Source organism: Oncorhynchus keta, chromosome 3 (genome assembly GCF_023373465.1).
Source record: "Oncorhynchus keta strain PuntledgeMale-10-30-2019 chromosome 3, Oket_V2, whole genome shotgun sequence".
NCBI lineage: Eukaryota > Metazoa > Chordata > Actinopteri > Salmoniformes > Salmonidae > Oncorhynchus > Oncorhynchus keta.
Genome location: NC_068423.1, coordinates 6,730,968 through 6,751,533, shown reverse-complemented (window position 1 = coordinate 6,751,533; position 20,566 = coordinate 6,730,968). Strand labels below are relative to the sequence as shown.

The window sequence follows — 20,566 nt, the reverse complement described above, 5'->3', positions numbered from 1 at the left end:
AACCGTTCCTTGATTTTAACTGGCGGCTTTATTCTGTAGTTTTAGTCAGAATTATCACCTTCCGTGAGAACTATAAAGTAAATGAAAAATACAGTTAAGCACACTCTTACGACCTTATCTTACGAGTGACTTATTAGCTTGGTATAACTCTGAAGTGCTTACATACATAACAGTTTAACCGGCGTTATAACAGGTTCAGATTAACACATGAATAAAGGAACAAATACCTCATTGGCTGCTTATTACAGAAGGGAGGAAATTAAACTTCACACTTATTATTCCTGGCATGAATTCACACTTCATCCTAACATACACTCTTCAACCATTATGAACTACACCCGATGACATGAAAACTTAGCTAACGCAGCGCAGGATTGCCTTCCCTCCAAAGGTGTGTTGCTACAATAAGGATCCCCGTTACAACAGTATTAGCTACGTAGTTCCGCTTGTATTATCATTTCCCCGCACAGCGGACACATAAACAATTCAAACAAAAGACAACGACATAACCTGTAAGTCTAACTGTCAGTTACACTCCCACCAATCACCAGTGATTTCTGTGAAAGGGGTCTGCAGGTTTCTTGATCGGCTTCCAGGAGGGTGACTGTCTTATGGATGGGCCTCTCCAGACAGGTGGGTTTGGTGATGCGTTTACCTCTCTCATCTTCGGTTGAGTCGCTGATCAGTAACTTGAATCTTCTCACCCGGCCATCCTGTCCCGGGTACACTTCTGTAACCTTTGCCAATTTCCACTGGTTGCGTGGTGCAGTATCATCTTGCAAAATGACAATGTCATTAATCCTTGCGTTTCTTCAGTCTTTACTCCATTTCTGTCTGTGTTGGAGGTTTAATGCGTTGAATACGGTTAGCTACAAAGACGTGGAATCTTCTGGCTTCATTGTTGATGTAGCCAAGAACTACCTTCGACTCTGTCCAGAAGTATTCCTGTAGACCTTGTATCTCTAACTCCTTTTTGAGCATGTCACTTGTTCGAACAGCTACCACCGCTGCTGAAAGTTCCAGTCGTGGTATGGTCGTAACCTTGGAAGGGGCGACTCTCGACTTTGCCATAACTAGGGAGCAATGAACTTCTCCTGCGGTGCTGATTGTTCTGAGGTATGAGCACTCTCCATAACATGAGGTACTAGCGTCGGAGAAGTGATGGAGCTCATAACTCTGCACCTCCTTGAAACTTGATGGCAAGTAGCTTCGTTGGATCCTTACTTCAGACAAGTTTTGTAGACCTTGGAGCCAGAATTCCCACTGGGAACGTAGGTCATCTGGAAGGGGGTCATCCCAGTCGATTCTGTCACGACACATCCGCTGCAAGATCTGCTTCCCCACCAGGACAAAGGGTGCCACAAACCCAAGCGGATCATATACAGAGGCTACTGTAGACAACACTCCTCTTCTTGTGAGTGGGCGTTCCTTGACAACTACTCTAAACTGGAACTCGTCTGATGCGACACACCACAGTACACCAAGCGCTCTCTCCATGTGTGGTTCACCCAGAGCCATATCCAGGTCTTTGGCACCCTTGGCACGTTCTTCCTTGGGAATTGTGGCTATAACTTCCTTGCTGTTAGAGATAAACTTGTGCAACCGAAGTTTGCCGATGCTGCAAAGCTCTCTTGCTTCTTTCCCCAGCTGGGCCGCTTCAGCTTCAGACGATACGCTCGTCAACCCATCATCAACATAAAAGTTCCTTTCTATGAACTGGATAGACTTCTCGCTGAAGCTTCCTCGTCCTTCGGCAGCAAGATGTTTGAGACCATAGTTGGCGCAACCAGGAGATGAAGCTGCGCCGAACAAGTGGACCTTCATACGATACGCTGAGGGTTGAGACTCTAGATCTCCGTTCTCCCACCAAAGGAACCGTAGATAATCTTGGTCTTCTGCTTTCACATGAAACTGGTGGAACATGCACTCTACGTCACACATGATTGCAACTGGACCCTTACGAAAACGACAAAGGATGCCCAGCAATGTGTTTGTCAACTCTGGACCGGTAAGGAGATGATCATTCAAGGACGTCTCTCGAAACTTAGCTGAGCAGTCAAAGACGACTCGTATCTTCCCAGGCTTTTGTGGGTGATAAACTCCATGGTGCGGGATATACCATGCTGGATGCTTGTTAATTTCCTCTTTAGAGACCTTCTCAGCATCTCCACAAGCTATAGTCTCTTCCATGAATGCTGTGTAGTCCTTGTAGTACTGCTTGTCTCTCCTTAGGCTCCTTTCCAGGCACTTGAGTCGGTGAACTGCACATGTTTTATTGTTCGGCAGATTGGGTCTTTCTTCCTTAAACGGCAGCGGCATCTCATAATGTCCATTGTCCTTACGTCTGATGCCCTCTTTCATTTTCTTCAGGAACCGGATATCCTCTTGAGATATGAGGTCCTCTTCTGCAGGTCTCTCGTTGAAGTCAGATTCAAGCGTCTTGATAATGTCCAGTGTTGTGATTACCTCTCTTGCATGTGTTCTACAAACATAGTGTACTTGATTTGTGAGGTTGGAAGAAGATTGAAGGCTTGGCATCACCTGTCTAACGATAACCCGATGACTCACTCCAATAGGGTCGCCATAGTCGATACATGGATTTCCATAGCCGACTATGCTCCAGCCAAGATCTGTTCTCTGAGCAAAAGGCTGATTTCCCTTACCAGACACAATTTCTCTTGGAAGGAGAGCCTGGGAGCAGTTGTAGCCAATTAAGAGACCGACATCACAGCTCTGTTGAGGAGCAATCTCCTCTGCAATGTGTTCAAGATGAGACCATGCTCTTGCAGTCTCTGGAGTAGGAATATGATCTCTGTTTGCAGGAATAAACTCTCTCGAGTAGGTCGTTGGCAGAGGGATTTTCTTCTCCAAGTAAAACCCTCTAACCTGCAAACCAGACAGCTTCTGGCAGGGCACAGTGGTATTTCTTGAAGCCATTGTAGAGAGTTTCAGTTGGACTGGCTCCTTCCTTGTATTGAGAGCCTTTGTTGTCTCTTCAAGGATAAAAGTGGTGTCGCTCTGGGTGTCAAGAAGTGCATACACAAGAACTTCACGATCTGGCTCACTTGTGGTTGACACCCATACTGGAATGATTGTGGAGGTGTGAGTGTTAATGTCCCTTACGACTCTGTTAGATATGGCCTCACTTGACGCTCTTGTCCCCTTATCTTGTGAGGTCTTCCTATCCCTTAACCTTTCTTTAGTACGATCTTCGTGCAGGCAGGATGGATGCCTCCTCTGACACGTGTCGCAGGTGTTCCTGTTATCACAATCTTTCGATCGATGGCCAGGCCTTAAACAGCCAAAGCACAATTTATTCTCTTGAACAAACTTCTGTCGCTCTGCGGTGGGCTTATCCATGAACTTCCAGCATTTGTGGAGACTGTGACCTGACTTCTCACAGAAGACACAACTAGTAACAGTATCTTTCTCATCAGAGTTAGTTGCTAATACCCTTGCTCCGGGGTTTTGAATCCTTGGCGTCTTAAGTTTCCCATCTTCACTTGGTTTCAAAGCATGAAGGGATGTTACAGGATTGCAAGCAATCTTGGCTTCTCTTGTGAGAAACTTCACAAACTGACTGAAGCTAGGAAAGATCTCCGTTTCTTCTAAGATGTCTGTGACCTTTCTATTCCATCTTGAAGTTAGCCAATCTGGAAGTTTAGCGAGGATCTTTTGGTTTTCATTACAGTCATTAAGCACCTCCAGGCCCTTATTCTGAGACATAGCAGCTTCACAGCTGCGAAGAAAGTCTACAAGGTCTCTAAGTTCAAGACTGTCCTTGGATCCTATCGTAGGCCATGCATTGAGCTTATCTCTGAAAGACTTGGCGATGAAGAATTTGTTTCCGTACCTTTCTTCAAGAATGGTCCAAGCAGCATGGTAGGCTGATTCTGTTCCTAACATAAAGTAACTTTCGATGGCTTTCTTGGCAGGCCCACCGACATATTTTCTTAAGTAATATATCTTCTCAGTTGTTGGTATGTTCTTCCTGTCTATCAGAGTCTGAAAAGAGACCTTCCAGTCAGTGTACGAGAGAGGCTCTCCATTGAATGTTACTGGTTCTGGTATGGGGAGGCGGCTTTCACTGATTGCTTCCGCTAGTAACCTGAACATGGTCTTGGTGCCATCTTCTTGCTGTGTGCTTGTCACAACATGTTGTGGTGAGAGACTGTGAAATGAGCCACTTCTGTGCATGACTTCTTTCACATACTTGCAGTTAGAGAGTAGTTCTCTCTTCTCGTCCTCTGAGTTTTCATCTTGCTCATACACTTGCATTCGCGCCTTGGCAGCATTTAGTTTCTTGAGCACTTCTAGGTGCTCTAACTCTCTACGCTTGTCTTCTAGTGTCCTTCGTCTGGCAGCATTTTCTACCTCTAACTTGACTCGCAGCCTAGCTTCTTCTAAGCTGCGTTTCACAGCCTCAGCTTCTTGCTCCGCTGTCCTCTTCTTATCTTCATCTTCGAGTCGCTGAAGCTCTTCTAGTTGGCGTTCTTGCTTAACCATTACTTCTAAAGCTGCTTGGTTAGCAGCAACTTCCGCCGCAGCCTCTTGTCTCTTGACAGATGACACGCTTGAGCATCTGGAGTTGACCTTTGAGTTGTTTTGAGACTGGGAGGAAGCACTTGAGGGCTGATAGTTGGGACTTGACTTATGTGAGAGTTCGGACATGCACAAGGAATTGCTGTCCTTCCAGTGCAACTCTATCTGGTTACTTTGACCTTCTTCCCTGCCTTTTAAATGACACCTTACAGTCTTGATAATAGACATTGTAACTGCTTCACAAGTATCAACTCTGCGTCGTATATCGTTGTCGGGAATGTCGATTTGACGCAAATTTACATAGACACGGTTTAGCTCTGTAGAGGTATGGCTAATCTTGTTTAAGAGGTCTTCTAGTAGGTCTTCAGAGCAACAACCTGTCAGTGACAGTTTTGCTTCCTTTACCAGAGCCTTCCACTTCTCATAGCTGACCCTGAAACGTTGTTCGAGCTGTCTCCACCTTTCGTCGCGCAGTTCTCTGCCCTTTTCAGTTAACCTGCGGACCCTCTCACCTTTTCGTGGCTCTTGTTGTGCTACCTCTTCCTGCTGCTCTGTTTGTTCTGATGAAGGCTCGAAGTTTGCGAGGTGTTGCTGCAGCTGCTCAACTTGACCCACCCCATCTCTATCACCTTTAGTGAAACTACCTCTTTCTGACATTCTAAATCAAGTCAAATCAATTCTAGCTAAGGTTTGGATAAGTGAGTAGGTAATTTATACTCTAATTCACTGTAATTTATACCTCAGTACGTGGTATAAACATGTATAATGCTTGAAACAAAGGCTTGAACAAACACCTTACCAAACAATTACACTATTAACTTACAGGTGAAAATATAATTAATAGGTGTACGCTGACCCTTAATGTTTGTGACTATATATATATATATTTAGTAAGTATCAAATAATATTTTTCAGTAATACACATACCAGCGATACATTAAGATAGAAAGAGCAAATGCATAATACCAGAGTCTTTATGAAATAGACAACTATCTCCAGTCCTTACGAATTGTGATCTTAAAGTCTCTTATTAGCTGTTCAGAAGGCTAGGACCACCTTCAAACACCTTGACTTGTACTTGCGTGTCTGACTTTCCTGTTAGTCTTGACCTTATGTTGCCTCACGATGCTTCCTTATGTGGAGATTTTCTTCTTAGTTTGCAGGTAGGTGCAAAACTCTTATCTGGCAGATGACAAGGTCTACCAGGATTTGGGAATCTTGTAGATGTTTTACAGCTGGATGAGATTCTTCTTTCTCTCTTGCTCGTGAAGAGCATTGAGTTCTCACTGTAGCTCCCTTCAGTAACCACGAGCACAACCGTTCCTTGATTTTAACTGGCGGCTTTATTCTGTAGTTTTAGTCAGAATTATCACCTTCCGTGAGAACTATAAAGTAAATGAAAAATACAGTTAAGCACACTCTTACGACCTTATCTTACGAGTGACTTATTAGCTTGGTATAACTCTGAAGTGCTTACATACATAACAGTTTAACCGGCGTTATAACAGGTTCAGATTAACACATGAATAAAGGAACAAATACCTCATTGGCTGCTTATTACAGAAGGGAGGAAATTAAACTTCACACTTATTATTCCTGGCATGAATTCACACTTCATCCTAACATACACTCTTCAACCATTATGAACTACACCCGATGACATGAAAACTTAGCTAACGCAGCGCAGGATTGCCTTCCCTCCAAAGGTGTGTTGCTACAATAAGGATCCCCGTTACAACAGTATTAGCTACGTAGTTCCGCTTGTATTATCATTTCCCCCGCACAGCGGACACATAAACAATTCAAACAAAAGACAACGACATAACCTGTAAGTCTAACTGTCAGTTACAGTAAATCCAGGTGAAAGCTATGATCCCTTATTGACGTCACTTGTTAAATCCACTTCAGTCGGTGTAGATGAAGGGGAGAAGACAGGTTGAATAAGGATTTTCAAGCCTTGAGATAATTGAGACATTGATTGTGCATGTGTGCAAATCAGAGGGTGAATGGGCAAGACAAAATATTTAAGTGCCTTTGAACAGTGTATGGTAGTAGGTGCCAGGTGCACCGGTTTGAGTGTGTCAAGATCTGCAACGCTGCTGGGTTTTTCACGCTCAACAGTTTCCCGTCTGTATAAAGAATGGTTCACCACCCAAAGGCCATCCAACCAACTTGACATAACTGAGTCAACATGGGCCAGCATCCCCGTGGAACGATTTCGACACCTTGTAGAGGCTGTTCTGAGGGCAAAAGGGGGTGCAACTCAATATTAGGAAGGTGTTCCCAATGTTTTGTACACTCAGTATATATCTTCACACTATGAGGTTGAAATAATATTGTGAAATTATGAAACATGTTAATAATGCCCTTTTAGTGTAAGAGCTGATTTAAAAAGGCCACCTGAAATTACAGCCTATTTAGGTAGTATGGCGTTTTGGCCTGCCTGGTTACATTACTCAGCAGTAAATTAGTTAAAAGACCAATAAGAAAGAGAGTTCCAAACTTCTCTGACAATAACAGTTTTAATTTCCCCTAATTCCCACTGGGCACAATTGGGTAACATTTTAGTGAGGGCAATTGATTGATCTTGAGTGCTTTTTCAGTGACACACAACACAAGTATTTTGTATTTTTTCAACTCTGATTTAATTAACCAATATTACAGTGTTCACACACAATATTACATAATGAGACACTTACGCATGCACGCACGTGAGTTAAAGGGCTTTCACACCAAATTGGCTTGGAGTGGTTTTTCCTATGTCTGGCACATTTCCCCCTTAGTTTAGTTAGTTTGGACTGGTGTGAACACTATGGGCACTCGGGAGCGTACTAAACAACGCACCACGGTTCGCTCAAAAAGACTGGTCTTGGTCCGATTCCATGGTGCGGTTCAATGCAGGTGAGAACGCAGTCCAGACCAAACACAGGAAAGAACCAGAGGCGCGCAATATTATTAGTTGTTTGACGGCGAGCATTTGATGAAATGCACACTTACCATAACTTTATATCTCTGATACATTATGTGAGTAGCAGTATATTTATGAGCGCATCCGAGATGTGGGAGATGTGGGCTATTTTGGGTATATAGAATAGCTTACTGAATATAGGCTATTCACGTTGCAGCTTGAGCCGATATTGATCTGTTTCTTCCCGCATGTTATTCGAAGACCAAAACCAAACAAAAATAAAGTTTGGGACACACAAGTGATGCTTCATGATAATCATAGATGGATTCATTTTTATTTGTATTTTTTTCCAGTAAACATATTACTTGCATGGACATGTGGTTTTGTTTAGGCATTTTAGTTCGTGTGACATTGTGAAACCAAGCGGGCCAAATAAAACTAGAATACAACTCTGATTCTAACTATTGATGAGAACTACAGTGCATTCAGAAATGATTCAGTCCCCTTCCCCTTTTCCACATGTTCTTATGTTACAGCCTTATTCTAAAATTGATTAAATACATGTTTCCCTCATCAATCTACACACAATAGCCCATAAGTTCAAGGCGAAAACAGTTTTTAGAAATTTTGGCAAATGTATTAAATATAGAAAACAGAAATTCCTTGTTTACATAGGTATTCAGACCCTTTGCTATGAGACTCGAAATACAGCTCAGGTGCATCTTGTTTCCATTGATCATCCTTGAGATGTTTCTACAACTTGATTGGAGCCCATGTGGTAAATGCAATTGATTGGACAGAATTTGGAAAGGCATACACCTGTCTATAAATGGAAGAAGTTTGGAACCACCAAGACTCTTCCTAGAGCTGGCTGCCCGGCCAAACTGAGAAATCAGGGGAGAAGGGCCTTGGTCAGCGAGGTAACCAAGAACCCAATGATCACTCTGACAGAGCTCCAGAGTTCCTCTGTGGAGATGGGAGAACCTTCCAGAAGGACAACCATCTCTGCAGCAATCCACCGATCAGGCCTTTATGTTAGAGTGGCCAGACGGAAGCAACTCCTCAGTAAAAGGCTTGTGACAGCCTGCTTGGACTTTACCAAAATGCACCTAAAGGACAAGATTCAAAACAAGATTCTCTGGTTTGATGAAACCAAGATTGAACTATTTGGCCTGAATGCCAAGCGTCACGTCTGGAGGAAACCTGGCACCATCCCTACGGTGAAGCATGGTGGTGGCAGCTACATTTTGTGGGGATGTTTTTCAGCAGCTGGAACTGGCAGACTAGTCAGGATCGAGGGAAAGATGAACGGAGAAAAGTACAGAGAGATCCTTGATGAAAACCTGCTCCAGAGAGCTCAGGACCTCCGACTGGGGCGAAGGTTCACCTTCCAGCAGGAAAATGACCCTAAGCACACAGCCAAGACAATGCAGGAGTTGCTTCGAGACAAGTCGCTGAATGTCCTTGAGTGGCCCAGCTAGAGCCCGGACTTGAACCCGATCGAACATCTCTGGAGAGACCTGAAAATAGCTCTGTAGCGACACTGCCCAACCAACCTGACAGTGCTTGAGAGGATCTGCAGAGAAGAATGGGAGAAACTCCCCAAATACAGGTGTGCCAAGCTTATAGCGTCATACTCAAGAATACTCGAGGCTGTCATCACTGGCAAAGGTACTTCAACAAAGTACTGAGTATAGGGTCTGGATACTTATGTAAATGTGACATTTCAGTTGTTGTTTTTTATATCAATTTGCAAACATTTCTAAAAACCTATTTTTGCTTTGTCATTATTGGGTATTGTGTGTAGTAGGTTGATGAGGGAAAAAACAAATGTAATACATTTTAGAATAAGGCTGTAATGTAACAAAACTGGGAAAAAGTCAAGGTGTCTGAATACTTTTGAATGCACTGTATGTGTGAAAACACCCTTTAGTGGGGCCTATTGATTGATCTTGAGAGTTTTTTTTCAGTGACACACAAGTGTGTTAGTATTTTTCTGATCTCTGATCTGTGCATTTGTGTATCTGTGTATGTCCTTTGTGAAATGTTGTAGTCTTGGTTGATTCAATCAGATCAGAGTTGAGAAAAATACTAAACACTTGTTTTGTGTCACTGAAAAAGCACTCAAGATCAATCAATTGCCCTCACTAAAATTCTTAAAGGTTCAATGCAGCCCTTAACTCAATACCAAATCATTTCTGGGTAACACTTAAGTAACTTACTGTGGTTGTTTTAATTTAAAATGGTAAAAAAGGAACAAAAATGGCTTCTTAGCAAAGAGGAATTTCTCAAGCAAGAATTTAGCTAGGACTGTCGAGAGTGCAAGCCAATCTTTAAAGGGATACTTTTATTGTGCTAGCGTTAGCACAATATAGACTTCCAGTCATTGCGCTAATGCTAGTTAGCATTGGCTCGTGAAACCATCTCTAACTTCCTTCATACTGGACATAGTGTCACACCCTGACCTTAGAGAGCCATTGTCGTTCTCTATTTGGTTAGGTCAGGGTGTGATGTGGGTTGGGCATTTCTGTTTTATTTTCTATGTTTCTTTATTTCTATGTTTTGGCCGGGTATGGTTCTCAATCAGGGACAGCTGTCTATCGTTGTCTCTGATTGCGAATCATACTTAGGTAGCCCTTTTTCCCTCCTTTCAGTGTGGGTACTTATCTTTGTTAGTGGCACTTAGCCCTGTAAGCTTCACGGTTGTTTCTTCGTTTGTTGTTTTGTTGGCGACATTTAACAAATAAAAGGAAAATGTACGCTCACCACGCTGCACTTTGGTCCACTTCTTACGACGGCCGTGACACACACATAAAATGGAATCCGTTCATCTGTCTCTGGGGAAGTAGAGTTGCCAAAATCCCTAAGTATCCATGAGATGATATGCTATTGTGGATTTACCGTAGACAAAAATGCAACAATTTCAACATTTGTCCTATGATTAACTCCTGTGTTAACTAAGGCCGCGATTAAATGAAGTAAGCATTTTTGACACTGTATGCCCACACAAACACAGACACACACCCAATGCACCAGCTTGTGTAAATAAAGATTCTTAGTACAAGGGTTATTCCTGATGTGTGTAAATGACAGTGGGGAGAACAAGTATTTGATACACTGCCGATTTTGCAGGTTTTCCAACTTACAAAGCATGTAGAGGTCTGTAATCTTTATCATAGGTACACTTCAACAGTGAGAGATGGAATCGGGAAAAAAATCCAGAAAATCCCATTGTATGATTTTTAAGTAATTCATTTGCATTGTATTGCATGACATAAGTATTTGATACATCAGAAAAGCAGAACTTAATATTTGGTACAGAAACCTTTGTTTGCAATTACAGAGATCATACGTTTCCTGTAGTTCTTGACCAGGTTTGCACACACTGCAGCAGGGATTTTGGCCCACTCCTCCATACAGACCTTCTCCAGATCCTTCAGGTTTCGGGGCTGTCGCTGGGCAATACGGACTTTCAGCTCCCTACAAAGATTTTCTATTGGGTTCAGGTCTGTAGACTGGCTAGGCCACTCCAGGACCTTGAGATGCTTCTTACAGAGCCATTCCTTAGTTGCCCTGGCTGTGTGTTTCGGGTCGTTGTCATGCAGGAAGACCCAGCCACGACCCATCTTCAATGCTCTTACTGAGGGAAGGAGGTTGTTGGCCAAGATCTTGCAATACATGGCCCCATCCATCCTCCCCTCAATACGGTGCAGTCGTCCTGTCCCCTTTGCAGAAAAGCATCCCCAAAGAATGATGTTTCCACCTCCATGCTTCACGGTTGGGATGGTGTTTTCGGGGTTGTACTCATCCTTCTTCCTCCAAACACGGTGAGTGGAGTTTAGACCAAAAAGCTCTATTTTTGTCTCATCAGACCACATGACCTTTTCCCATTCCTCCTCTGGATCATCCATATGGTAATTGGCAAAGTTCAGACGGGCCTGGACATGCCCTGGCTTCAGCGTGCGCTGCAGGATTTTTATCCATGACGGCGTAGTGTGTTACTAATGGTTTTCTTTGACACTGTGGTCCCAGCTCTCTTCAGGTCATTGACCACGTCCTGCCATGTAGTTCTGGGCTGATCGCTCACCTTCCTCATGATCATTGATGCCCCACAAGGTTAGATCTTGCATGGGACCCCAGACCGAGGGTGATTGACCGTCATCTTGAACTTCTTCCATTTTCTAATAATTGCGCCAACAGTTGTTGCCTTCTCACCAAGCTGCTTGCCTTTTGTCCTGTAGCCCATCCCATCCTTGTGCAGGTCTACAATTTAACCCTGATGTCCTTACACAGTCTGTTTGATTGAGTGTGTGGACAGGTGACTTTTATACAGGTAACGAGTTCAAACAGGTGCAGTTGATACAGGTAATGAGTGGAGAACAGGATGGCTTCTTAAAGAAAAACTAACAGGTCTGTGAGAGCCAGAATTCTTACTGGTTGGTAGGTGATCAAATACTTATGTCATGCAATAAAATGCAAATTAATTACTTAAAAATCATACAATGTGATTTTCTGGATTTTTGTTTTAGATTCCGTCTCTCACAGTTGAAGTGTACCTATGATAAAAATGACAGACCTCTACATGCTTTGTAAGTAGGAAAACCTGCATAATCAAATACTTGTTCTCCCCACTGTATGTCTCTTTATTATGTTTAGCAATTCTTTCTATTGCTTTGTTATAGAATGTTGTTTCCCTGAGAATGCCTGTTAGCTGTTTATCTCAGTCACAGCAGGCTATATACCTTGAGGTGGGAAACATTGTTCAGTGCATGGAAGGAAATTGAGGGGGTGGAGTCCGGAAAGGATGGAAATGTTGTTACAGTGGGGAAGAGAGGCTGCCTAGTTGTCCCCCCCCACTCTCTCTCTCGCTCTCTCTCACACACACACAAATCTGCTGTCCCAAGTGAATAGACATTCTTTTCTCCCCTCACTTTAACCTCTCCCACATTATACCACATACCAAGACTGCCAGCTCCAGTAAGGATCAGAAGGGGCTCAAAGTACGCTGCTGCTCAGAGCTTGTGAAGTAAGGTAGGCTACAATGTTCTCTTCCTTCTCTTATCTTGACAATAACTCAATATCTTTGCATACGATATTTGATATAGCCACTGGAACACTTAGGTATTTTTAATTCCTATTTGTGGACTGTTGGATTGTCTCTTCTTTATACATTTACTGTATTATTTTAATGTGCTACAGGACCATTTGAATAGGTAGTGTTGTCTTTTAAATGCATAGTTCTCTGAGTTAAATGTTGAGGTTTACCCCTTTCCCCCCATGGGACTTTGGTGAAGAGGATATGTGCTCGACCATAGTGGTCACTTGGGGACCATGCTCTTGTATGCACATGCTGGTGTTAAGTCCCCCCTCTGCTGCAGTGTATGCCCTAGATAATAGGGAATGTGTGGTTGTATAGGAGATTAGCCACAATATGCATTTCATCGGGACTTTAACCTCAGTTCATCTCTTGACAAAAATACATAGCCTACTAAGGCTGAAATGTGTAATCCACAGTTCCAGTATTTTGCTTAGTTGCGTAAGACGAGAACATCACTAAGTGCAACATTCTCTGCCAGTTACCTTTTTTTCCCCCCTTCTATTTCTTTTCTTTTTACAAGAAAGAGCCAAGTTTTTCCCCCAATCTGAGCATTGTAGCTTTACCATCAGCAGTATAAGGATTACTTATGGACCATGACTGTGTCATAAAATGAAATGAAATAATAATTTCTGCACTTAAAAGCCTGCTATATTAAATGAAGTGCCCTTTAATAAAGACCACATGTAAAATCCAATAAATCAGATTTTTAACATGAATAAAGACTTGCTAAAGTGCCAAAGTTCAACATTTTGGCATGTCCCTCTGTGCCCCCCCCCCCCATGACTTTATACTTATTTTGTTGCTTTGACATAGTGATTGTTTTTAAGGTAAAAAAAAAAAAAACCTGTCCCTCATTTGAAGGTCAACACTGTTATGTGAACTTAACTTTTTCGATAAATGTTGAAACTATTCCTTTTTAAATATTTTTTTTTTCAAAACAAACATTGCACATCCACTATGAAAATCTTAGAGTAAAAGCAGGCCAGCTGCCATTTTCTGGTGTTTTGTGGTGGAAACTGAGCGGGTCGAGCATATCACATCAACCTTGTTACCCAAAGATAGACAAGCTAGAAATGTTGAAAGATAATTATTTGGGTGAAGCTTGCATTCAATTGCCCCTCCTTGTTGCATACAACAATCTTCCATTCCTCCTGGCTGATTATGGCTGATTTAAAAGGACATCGTCAACCCTGTTATTTTCTTTGGAACTGAATAGGCACTTACTATAGTTTTTATTTTTTAAGATGTGAAAAGGTTTTTTCATTAAGTTGAACATGTGCTCTTTCTGACGGAATGTTAAAATTATGTGAAATAAAAAGTATACTTTTTTTCACAAAGTTGTACTACCCAAAAGGGACTAATTTCATGCAATGAACCTAATACATTCTGACATCATTCCCCTCATTCTTCCCAGAGTAGAACAATGAGTGGCCTGAACGGGATGACCGGTTTCGTCCTTGCGGTTTCGGTGGCCTTCCTCGGTGGCCCTCCAGGGGCTCTTGGGGGCAACATCCTCATCTTCCCCTTGGATGGCAGCCACTGGGTCAACATGAACCTCCTGATCGAGGGACTTCACGCCCGGGGTCACCAGGTCACTGTGGTGCGCTCGGCCAGCAGTTGGTACATCAAGGAGTCGTCGCCCCACTACCGCTCTATCTCCATCACTGTGCCTGGGGGCATGGACATTGAAAAACAAGACTTCTTTGCATCCTTCCTCGTCAAAATGCTGCAGATCCAAAGGGAAGGCGCATCGCCTTTGGCTTTTGTGTCCTTCTACTCGTACATGCTGTCGGCGTTGTCAGGAATGCACCAGCAGGCCAGTCAGTTTGTGGTGGAGATGTTTGAGAACAAGGCTTTGATGCAGAGCCTGAGGGATAGCCAGTACGACGTGGTACTCTTGGACCCGGGGCTGCCCGTCGGGGTCCTGGTCGCCCATAAGCTTGGGCTACCCACTGTCTTCAATGTTCGCTGGATCACCAGCGGAGAGGGGCATTTCGTGGTGGCCCCCTCACCCATATCCTATGTCCCCACCGCTGGTTATGTCACTTCGGACAAAATGACCTTCGGCCAGAGAGTTGGGAATGTGTTCATCTACCTCCTCAACATGATCATTGATATGTTGGTGATCAGCCCACACTACGATAGGCTGGTGAAGAATTACTTTGAGCCGGGTACAAACTTCTACCACCTTCTGCAGGGGACGGACCTCTGGCTCATGCGGGTGGACTTTGTGTTCGAGTTCCCCCGGCCCACCATGCCCAACATTGTCTACATTGGAGGCTTCCAATGTAAACCCTCTAAACCTCTACCGACAGAGCTGGAGGAGTTTGTCCAGAGCTCGGGAGAACACGGGGTTATCTTGATGTCACTGGGAACTCTTGTCAAAGGCTTGCCCGTGGAGATCACCTCGGAGATCGCCGCCGCTTTTGCCCAACTTCCCCAGAAGGTCATCTGGAGGCACATGGGCAAGCAACCCATCGGCCTGGGCAACAACACCCTGCTGGTCAATTGGATCCCCCAGAACGACCTCCTGGGCCACCCCAAGGTCAAGGCCTTTGTGTCCCACGGTGGCACCAATGGCCTTTACGAAGCCATGTACCACGGGGTGCCGGTGGTGGGGCTTCCGCTGCTCTTCGACCAGTTCGAGAACGTCTTACGCCTGGAGGTGCGTGGAGCGGCCAAGGTGCTTGAAGTCACCAAGATCTCCAGCCAGAGCTTCTTGGAGGCTGTACAGGAAGTCCTCCACAATCCATCCTACAGGACCAGTATGGAGCGGCTCTCAAGCCTGCACCGGGACAAGCCCATGCATCCTCTGGACACCGCCCTCTTCTGGATTGAATTTGTTATTAGACACAAAGGGGCTGCCCACCTGCGAACAGAGTCTTACAAGATGCCCTGGTACTCCTATCATTCACTGGATGTGATTGGATTCCTACTGGCTGTTTTGTTTGTGCTGGTAGCCATTACTGTGGGTTCAATCTACTTCCTGTGCCTCAGACTATGCAGGAAGCGTAAACCCAAACAGGAGTAACGATTGGCTCTTGAATACAACAGGAAGTGACCTCACTTCTTACCATATGACTGTGAACAAATAAGTTCCCCTTTTTCCTCTCAAACATGTCTGTTGGTACACAAGATAACAACAGGATATCTTCATAAAGTACCAGTGTTTTCTTTTTTATTACACTGTATAGGTTTACATGTATAAAGAGAGCTCACTTTGATTTTTAGCATATATTTTGCATTACCATTGTGCTTTAGCCTTATAACTTTTAAACTCCTATGGTGACTGGGATGACTATGAGCACTAGAGTTTGATTCTTTATGATGAAATAAAATGGTTATAAATAACGATATCTGTCACCTTTATTGTGGTCTACCATTTGCTGGGAGATTTTAAGTCACTGGTGTCTTAGACCTAGGACAGAACCAATCCTAACCTGAGATAAACACATATGATATCAATGCATGATTTATGAAAAGTTATCAAGTTCAAGAATCCAGCCCATTTGGAATAGCAGTAAAAAAATATGTAAATACATACACATGGATGCAATACAAAGGCTAGACTAATGGCTGTGTCAAAATAGTTGAAAATATTGGTGGCATATTTACATTAGGATGAAATTGGAGACTGTATAAAAGTTTGTGGGAGTTTTTTTTAAATAGTCACATGATCCATCCTGCCAGGAGTTAAGCTCTCTCTCTCTCTATGGTGTCAATGTGTCCACAATCCTCCCCAAAAGGATTGTCTAACTTCCAGTAATCTTTGCTCTTCCTCCCCCAGGTCTGCTCAACCAGGAGGTGATGATACAATTCAGTTATTTGGTAACACTTTATAGTGACTCTCATAAATAAGCTTTAACCGTATGATGTATTGTAAACATGGCGCCCCAAGAATTCATATGCCGGGTCTAAAATATTATCCATTTTATCCACTTCAACAGTTTGATATACATTTAAATGATAACATATTATGAAAATTCATAACAACTATTTAAAATATTAGCATAATTTTCTTCAACCTTTTCATAAGTTTCACATTCAACCTTTTAGTGTGAAGAACAAAAGAAAACCATTTATTATATTTCCAAAAATGTATTTGAAAATCCAAAGTTCATCATCAATATAAACGACAACATTAACAATTGTGAATTTTGAAAACATGAACACTAAAAGGAACAAAGTGTTCGTGTGTGTGTGATGCTTACTTATGCTGTGTTGTTGTAGCATTTGCTGTCATTAAATGTGAAGGACTGTATGTTATCAAATCACATCTCTATTTGTAATTGAATTATGCGATTAAACTAACCATGTAACTTTAATTAACTAGGAAGTTGGAGCACCACGGGAAAATGTTTAAAGAGTCTCTATTTCCCAAATTCACTCTTCAGATATTTTCATATCTTATCGATTACAGTCACTTATTAATGTATTATTACCTCATCAGTCATATTCTGAATGTCGCAAACCCTTGGATATCTGCATGAACCCCAGCATAGATCATGAATCAGCGATATACAAATTGGCTTAATTATTTATTTACTAACTTAATCAATCTCAGAATTACATAAACACACACACACAATAGGTCATACATTGGTTACTATGTTATACAAATAAAAAAGTCCCTAGTGGACGAAACCGATATGATGGCTTGGTAGACAAGGGAAAGGGGTGGGGACAGCTCAAGAGCGGGAAACTCAGAGCTGGTAACTACACTCATAGAAATTGCTAATACTTTGACCATGAACAACCACTCATTCGAAAAGAAATTGCAATTGACATATTTACGAGTGTATGCCTTTGTTGTCCCTCTCTGTGATCGCCGGTTCGTCTGCTGGATAGTCAGTCGACAGAAAGCCTCTGGTTTGTCCATCAGAGATCAAAGTCTGTTGTAGGTTGTTATAATGGATACTTCAGAGTACCATTCGGAAATGTTCTTAGGACGGATGCGTTTACCAGACTAAAGTATTTAACAGCTGCAGCCTGAATAATTGGTCTTTAGTTTGTAGATTTCTTCACTATTTCAGAATGGGGATGACCTCCACGTTCTCTGATCTTGTCCTTTGGTTTGTTGGGAGTCCTTTATAAGCACTCGCCTTGGAGGGCGGTTCCATGACGTTTGGGTATAATGTCTGTTCTCACGGAGACGTGGCCACTGGCTAGTTAAAACGTTATATGGTAACCCATACTCTCATTTAGAAGGCTAACATCACATTTAATCTTTTCAAAAGTATTTCTATACTCAATCATTTATTTTATACAACATTCAGATGCAAACACCATAATTGAGAAGCGTATACAAACAAAGAAACAGTAAAGTGTGTCTCCTGTCCTTCATGAGGTCACCAAATGAAACAAACTGGACATGACTGTCCCTTAACCACGGACCATTTCAACTGCTTGGAATACAGAAATACTGTTAAATTATTCAACCTTTTAATGTCAAAGTGTCTCTCTGTGTTCCACCGTTATATTCCAATCTCGAACACTACAGAGCATAGAGGCAGCGTATTTCACGACGGCCATAAAGTGCAACCACTGCAACCTGGTCCTTCAGATCTTCACAGGAGAGTCTTAGTCTTAGTCCAAGCATGTGACGGTGCTCTTTGCAGACGGGTGTGTTGCACTGAGAACACCAGGAGCTCAAATCAAATCAAATTGTATTGGTCACATACAGTACACATGGTGCAACAAAATGCTTGTGCTTCTAGTTCCGACAGTGCAGTAATATCTAACAAGTAATCTAACAATTCCACAAAAACTACCTAATACACCCAAATCTAAGTAAAAAGATGGAATAAGAATGTATACATATAAATATATGGATGAGCGATGACTGAGTGGCATAGGCTAAGATGCAATAGATGGTATAAAATACAGTATATACATATGAGATGAGTAATGCAAGATATGTAAACATTATTGAAGTGGCATTATGAAAGTGACTAGTGATCCATTTTTTAAAGTGGCCAATGATTTCAAGTCTATATGTAGGCAGAAGTCTCTCTGTGTTAGTGATGGCTGTTTAACAGTGTGATGGCCTTGAGATAGAAGCTGTTTTTAAGTCTCTCTGTCCCAGCTTTGATGCACCTGTACTGACTTCGCCTTCTGGATGGTAGCGGGGTGAACAGGGAGTGACTCGGGTGGTTGTTGTTCTTGATTATCTTTTTGGCCTTTCTGTGACATCGGGTGCTGTAGGTGACCTGGAGGGCAGGTTGTTTGCCCCTGGTGATGCATTGTGCAGACCGCACCACCCTCTGGAGAGCCTTGCCGTTGTGGGTGGTGCAGTTTCCGTACCAGGTTATAATACAGCCCGACAGGATGCTCTCAATTGTGCATCTGTAAAAGTTTGTGAGGGTTTTAGGTGACAAGCCACATTTCTTGCTGTTGCGCCTTCTTCACCACACTGTCTGTGTGGGTTGTCACGCTGGTATAAAGGATTTGGAGATATGAGCAGGAATACACAACAGGGGTTTTAAAATACACCCAAAACAAACACGTATACAAAACACTGGGCTGTACCCAAACAAAAGAGCGAGGGTAAACCTCGTTGAACGACACGGGACGATACCCGTAATACACAGTGTATAAAGCACGTATAATAGCTGCACCAACGCCTGGGTACTCACACGACAAATGGACATGGGGAAAAATAACCGACAAGGACAGAGGGGACAGAGGGCACATACAGTTGTAGTTGGACGTTTGCATACACCTTCGCCAAATACATTTAAACTTCGTTTTTCACAATTCCTGACATTTAATCCTAGTAAAACGTCACTGTTTTCGGTCAATTAGGATCACCACTTTATTTTAAGAATGTTAAACGTCAGAATAATGGTAGAGAGGATAATTTATTTCAGCTTTTATCACATTCCCAGTAGGTCAGAAGTTAACATACACTCAATTAGTATTTGGTAGCATTGCCTTTAAATAGTTTATCTTGGGTCAAATGTTTCGGGTAGCCTTCCACAAGCTTCCCACAAGTTGGGTGAATTTTGGCCCATTCCTCAGGCCTCCTTGTTCGCACACACTTTTTCAGCATAGAATTGAGGTCAGGGCATTGTGATGGCCACTCCAATACTTTACTTTGTCCTTAAGCCATTTGGCCACAACTTTGGAAGTATGCTTGGGGTCATTGTCCATTTGGAAGACCCAAGCTTTAACTTCCTGACTGATGTCTTTTAGATGTTGCTTCAACATATCCACATAAATGTCCTTTCCTCAAGGCCATCTATTTTGTGAAGTGCACCAGTCCCTCCTGCAGCAAAGCACCCCCAGACAACATGATGCTGCCACCCCCATGCTTCACGGTTGGGATGGTGTTCTTCGGCTTGCAAGCATCCCCCTTTTTCCTCCGAACATAATAATGGTCATTATGACCAAACAGTTCTATTTTTGTTTTATCAGACTAGAGGACAGTTCTCCTAAAAGTACGATCTTTGTCCCCATGTGAAGTTATCTGTCTTTTTTATGGCAGTTTTGGAGCAGTGGCTTCTTCCTTGCTGAGTGGCCTTTCAGGTTATTTCGATATGAGACTAGTTTTACTGTGGATATAGATACTTTTGTACCTGTTTCCTCCAGCATCTTCACATGGTATTTTGCTGTTGTTCTGGGATTTATTTGCCGTTTTCACACAAAGTTACGTTAGGAGAACGCGTCTCTTTCCTGAGCGGTATGACGGCTGTGTGTTCCCATGGTGTTTATACTTGAGTACTATTGTTTGTACAGATGAACGTGGTACCTTCAGGCGTTTGGAAATTGCTCCCAAGGATGAACCAGACTTGTGGAGGTCTACAATTTTGTTTCTGAGGTCTTGGCTGATTTCTTTTGATTTTCCCATGATGTCACACAAAGAGGCACTGAGTTTGAAGGTAGGCCTTGAAATACATCCACAGGTACACCGCAAATTGAGTCAAATTATGTCAATTAGCCTATCAGAAGCTTCTAAAGCCATGATATAATTTTCTGGAATTTTCCAAGCTGTTATAAAGGCATAGTCAATTTAGTGT

General features: G+C 42.7%; 2 protein-coding genes across 6 annotated transcripts; one reads left to right on the top strand and one right to left on the bottom strand.

Moving 5' to 3' along the window:
• Positions 1-9: 9 nt before the first annotated feature.
• Positions 10-6,386, bottom strand: LOC127913865 (uncharacterized). 2 transcript variants are annotated; one of them, XR_008087031.1, is made up of 2 exons: positions 228-6,386; positions 10-70 (listed from the first exon to the last, which is right to left on the bottom strand). XR_008087031.1 is itself a non-coding variant. In XM_052487391.1 (2 exons), the coding sequence occupies exon 2, from the start codon at positions 5,197-5,199 to the stop codon at positions 820-822; it is 4,380 nt and encodes a 1,459-aa protein (XP_052343351.1). In that variant the 5' UTR covers positions 5,200-5,927; positions 6,085-6,386; the 3' UTR covers positions 10-819. The 2 variants fall into 2 exon arrangements, 1 of the variants encoding a protein (XP_052343351.1); XM_052487391.1 differs by having other exon boundaries at positions 10-5,927; positions 6,085-6,386.
• A 5,929-nt stretch (positions 6,387-12,315) lies between these two features.
• On the top strand, positions 12,316-15,902 carry LOC118365189 (UDP-glucuronosyltransferase 2A2-like). Of its 4 annotated transcripts, none has more exons than XM_035747196.2 (2): positions 12,316-12,476; positions 13,963-15,902. In XM_035747196.2, exon 2 carries the CDS (start codon positions 13,972-13,974, stop codon positions 15,577-15,579), a length of 1,608 nt encoding a protein of 535 aa, XP_035603089.1. In that variant the 5' UTR covers positions 12,316-12,476; positions 13,963-13,971; the 3' UTR covers positions 15,580-15,902. The 4 variants fall into 4 exon arrangements, with proteins under 4 accessions (XP_035603089.1, XP_035603078.1, XP_052343367.1 ...); XM_035747185.2 differs by having other exon boundaries at positions 12,316-12,481; positions 13,968-15,902; XM_052487407.1 differs by having other exon boundaries at positions 12,317-12,476; positions 13,968-15,902.
• The last annotated feature ends 4,664 nt before the right edge of the window (positions 15,903-20,566 follow it).

Bases quoted from the DNA above. Each gene is read 5' to 3' on its own strand.
- LOC127913865 (XM_052487391.1), bottom strand. From the start codon at position 5,199: ATGTCAGAAAGAGGTAGTTTCACTAAAGGTGATAGAGATGGGGTGGGT.
- LOC118365189 (XM_035747196.2), top strand. From the start codon at position 13,972: ATGAGTGGCCTGAACGGGATGACCGGTTTCGTCCTTGCGGTTTCGGTG.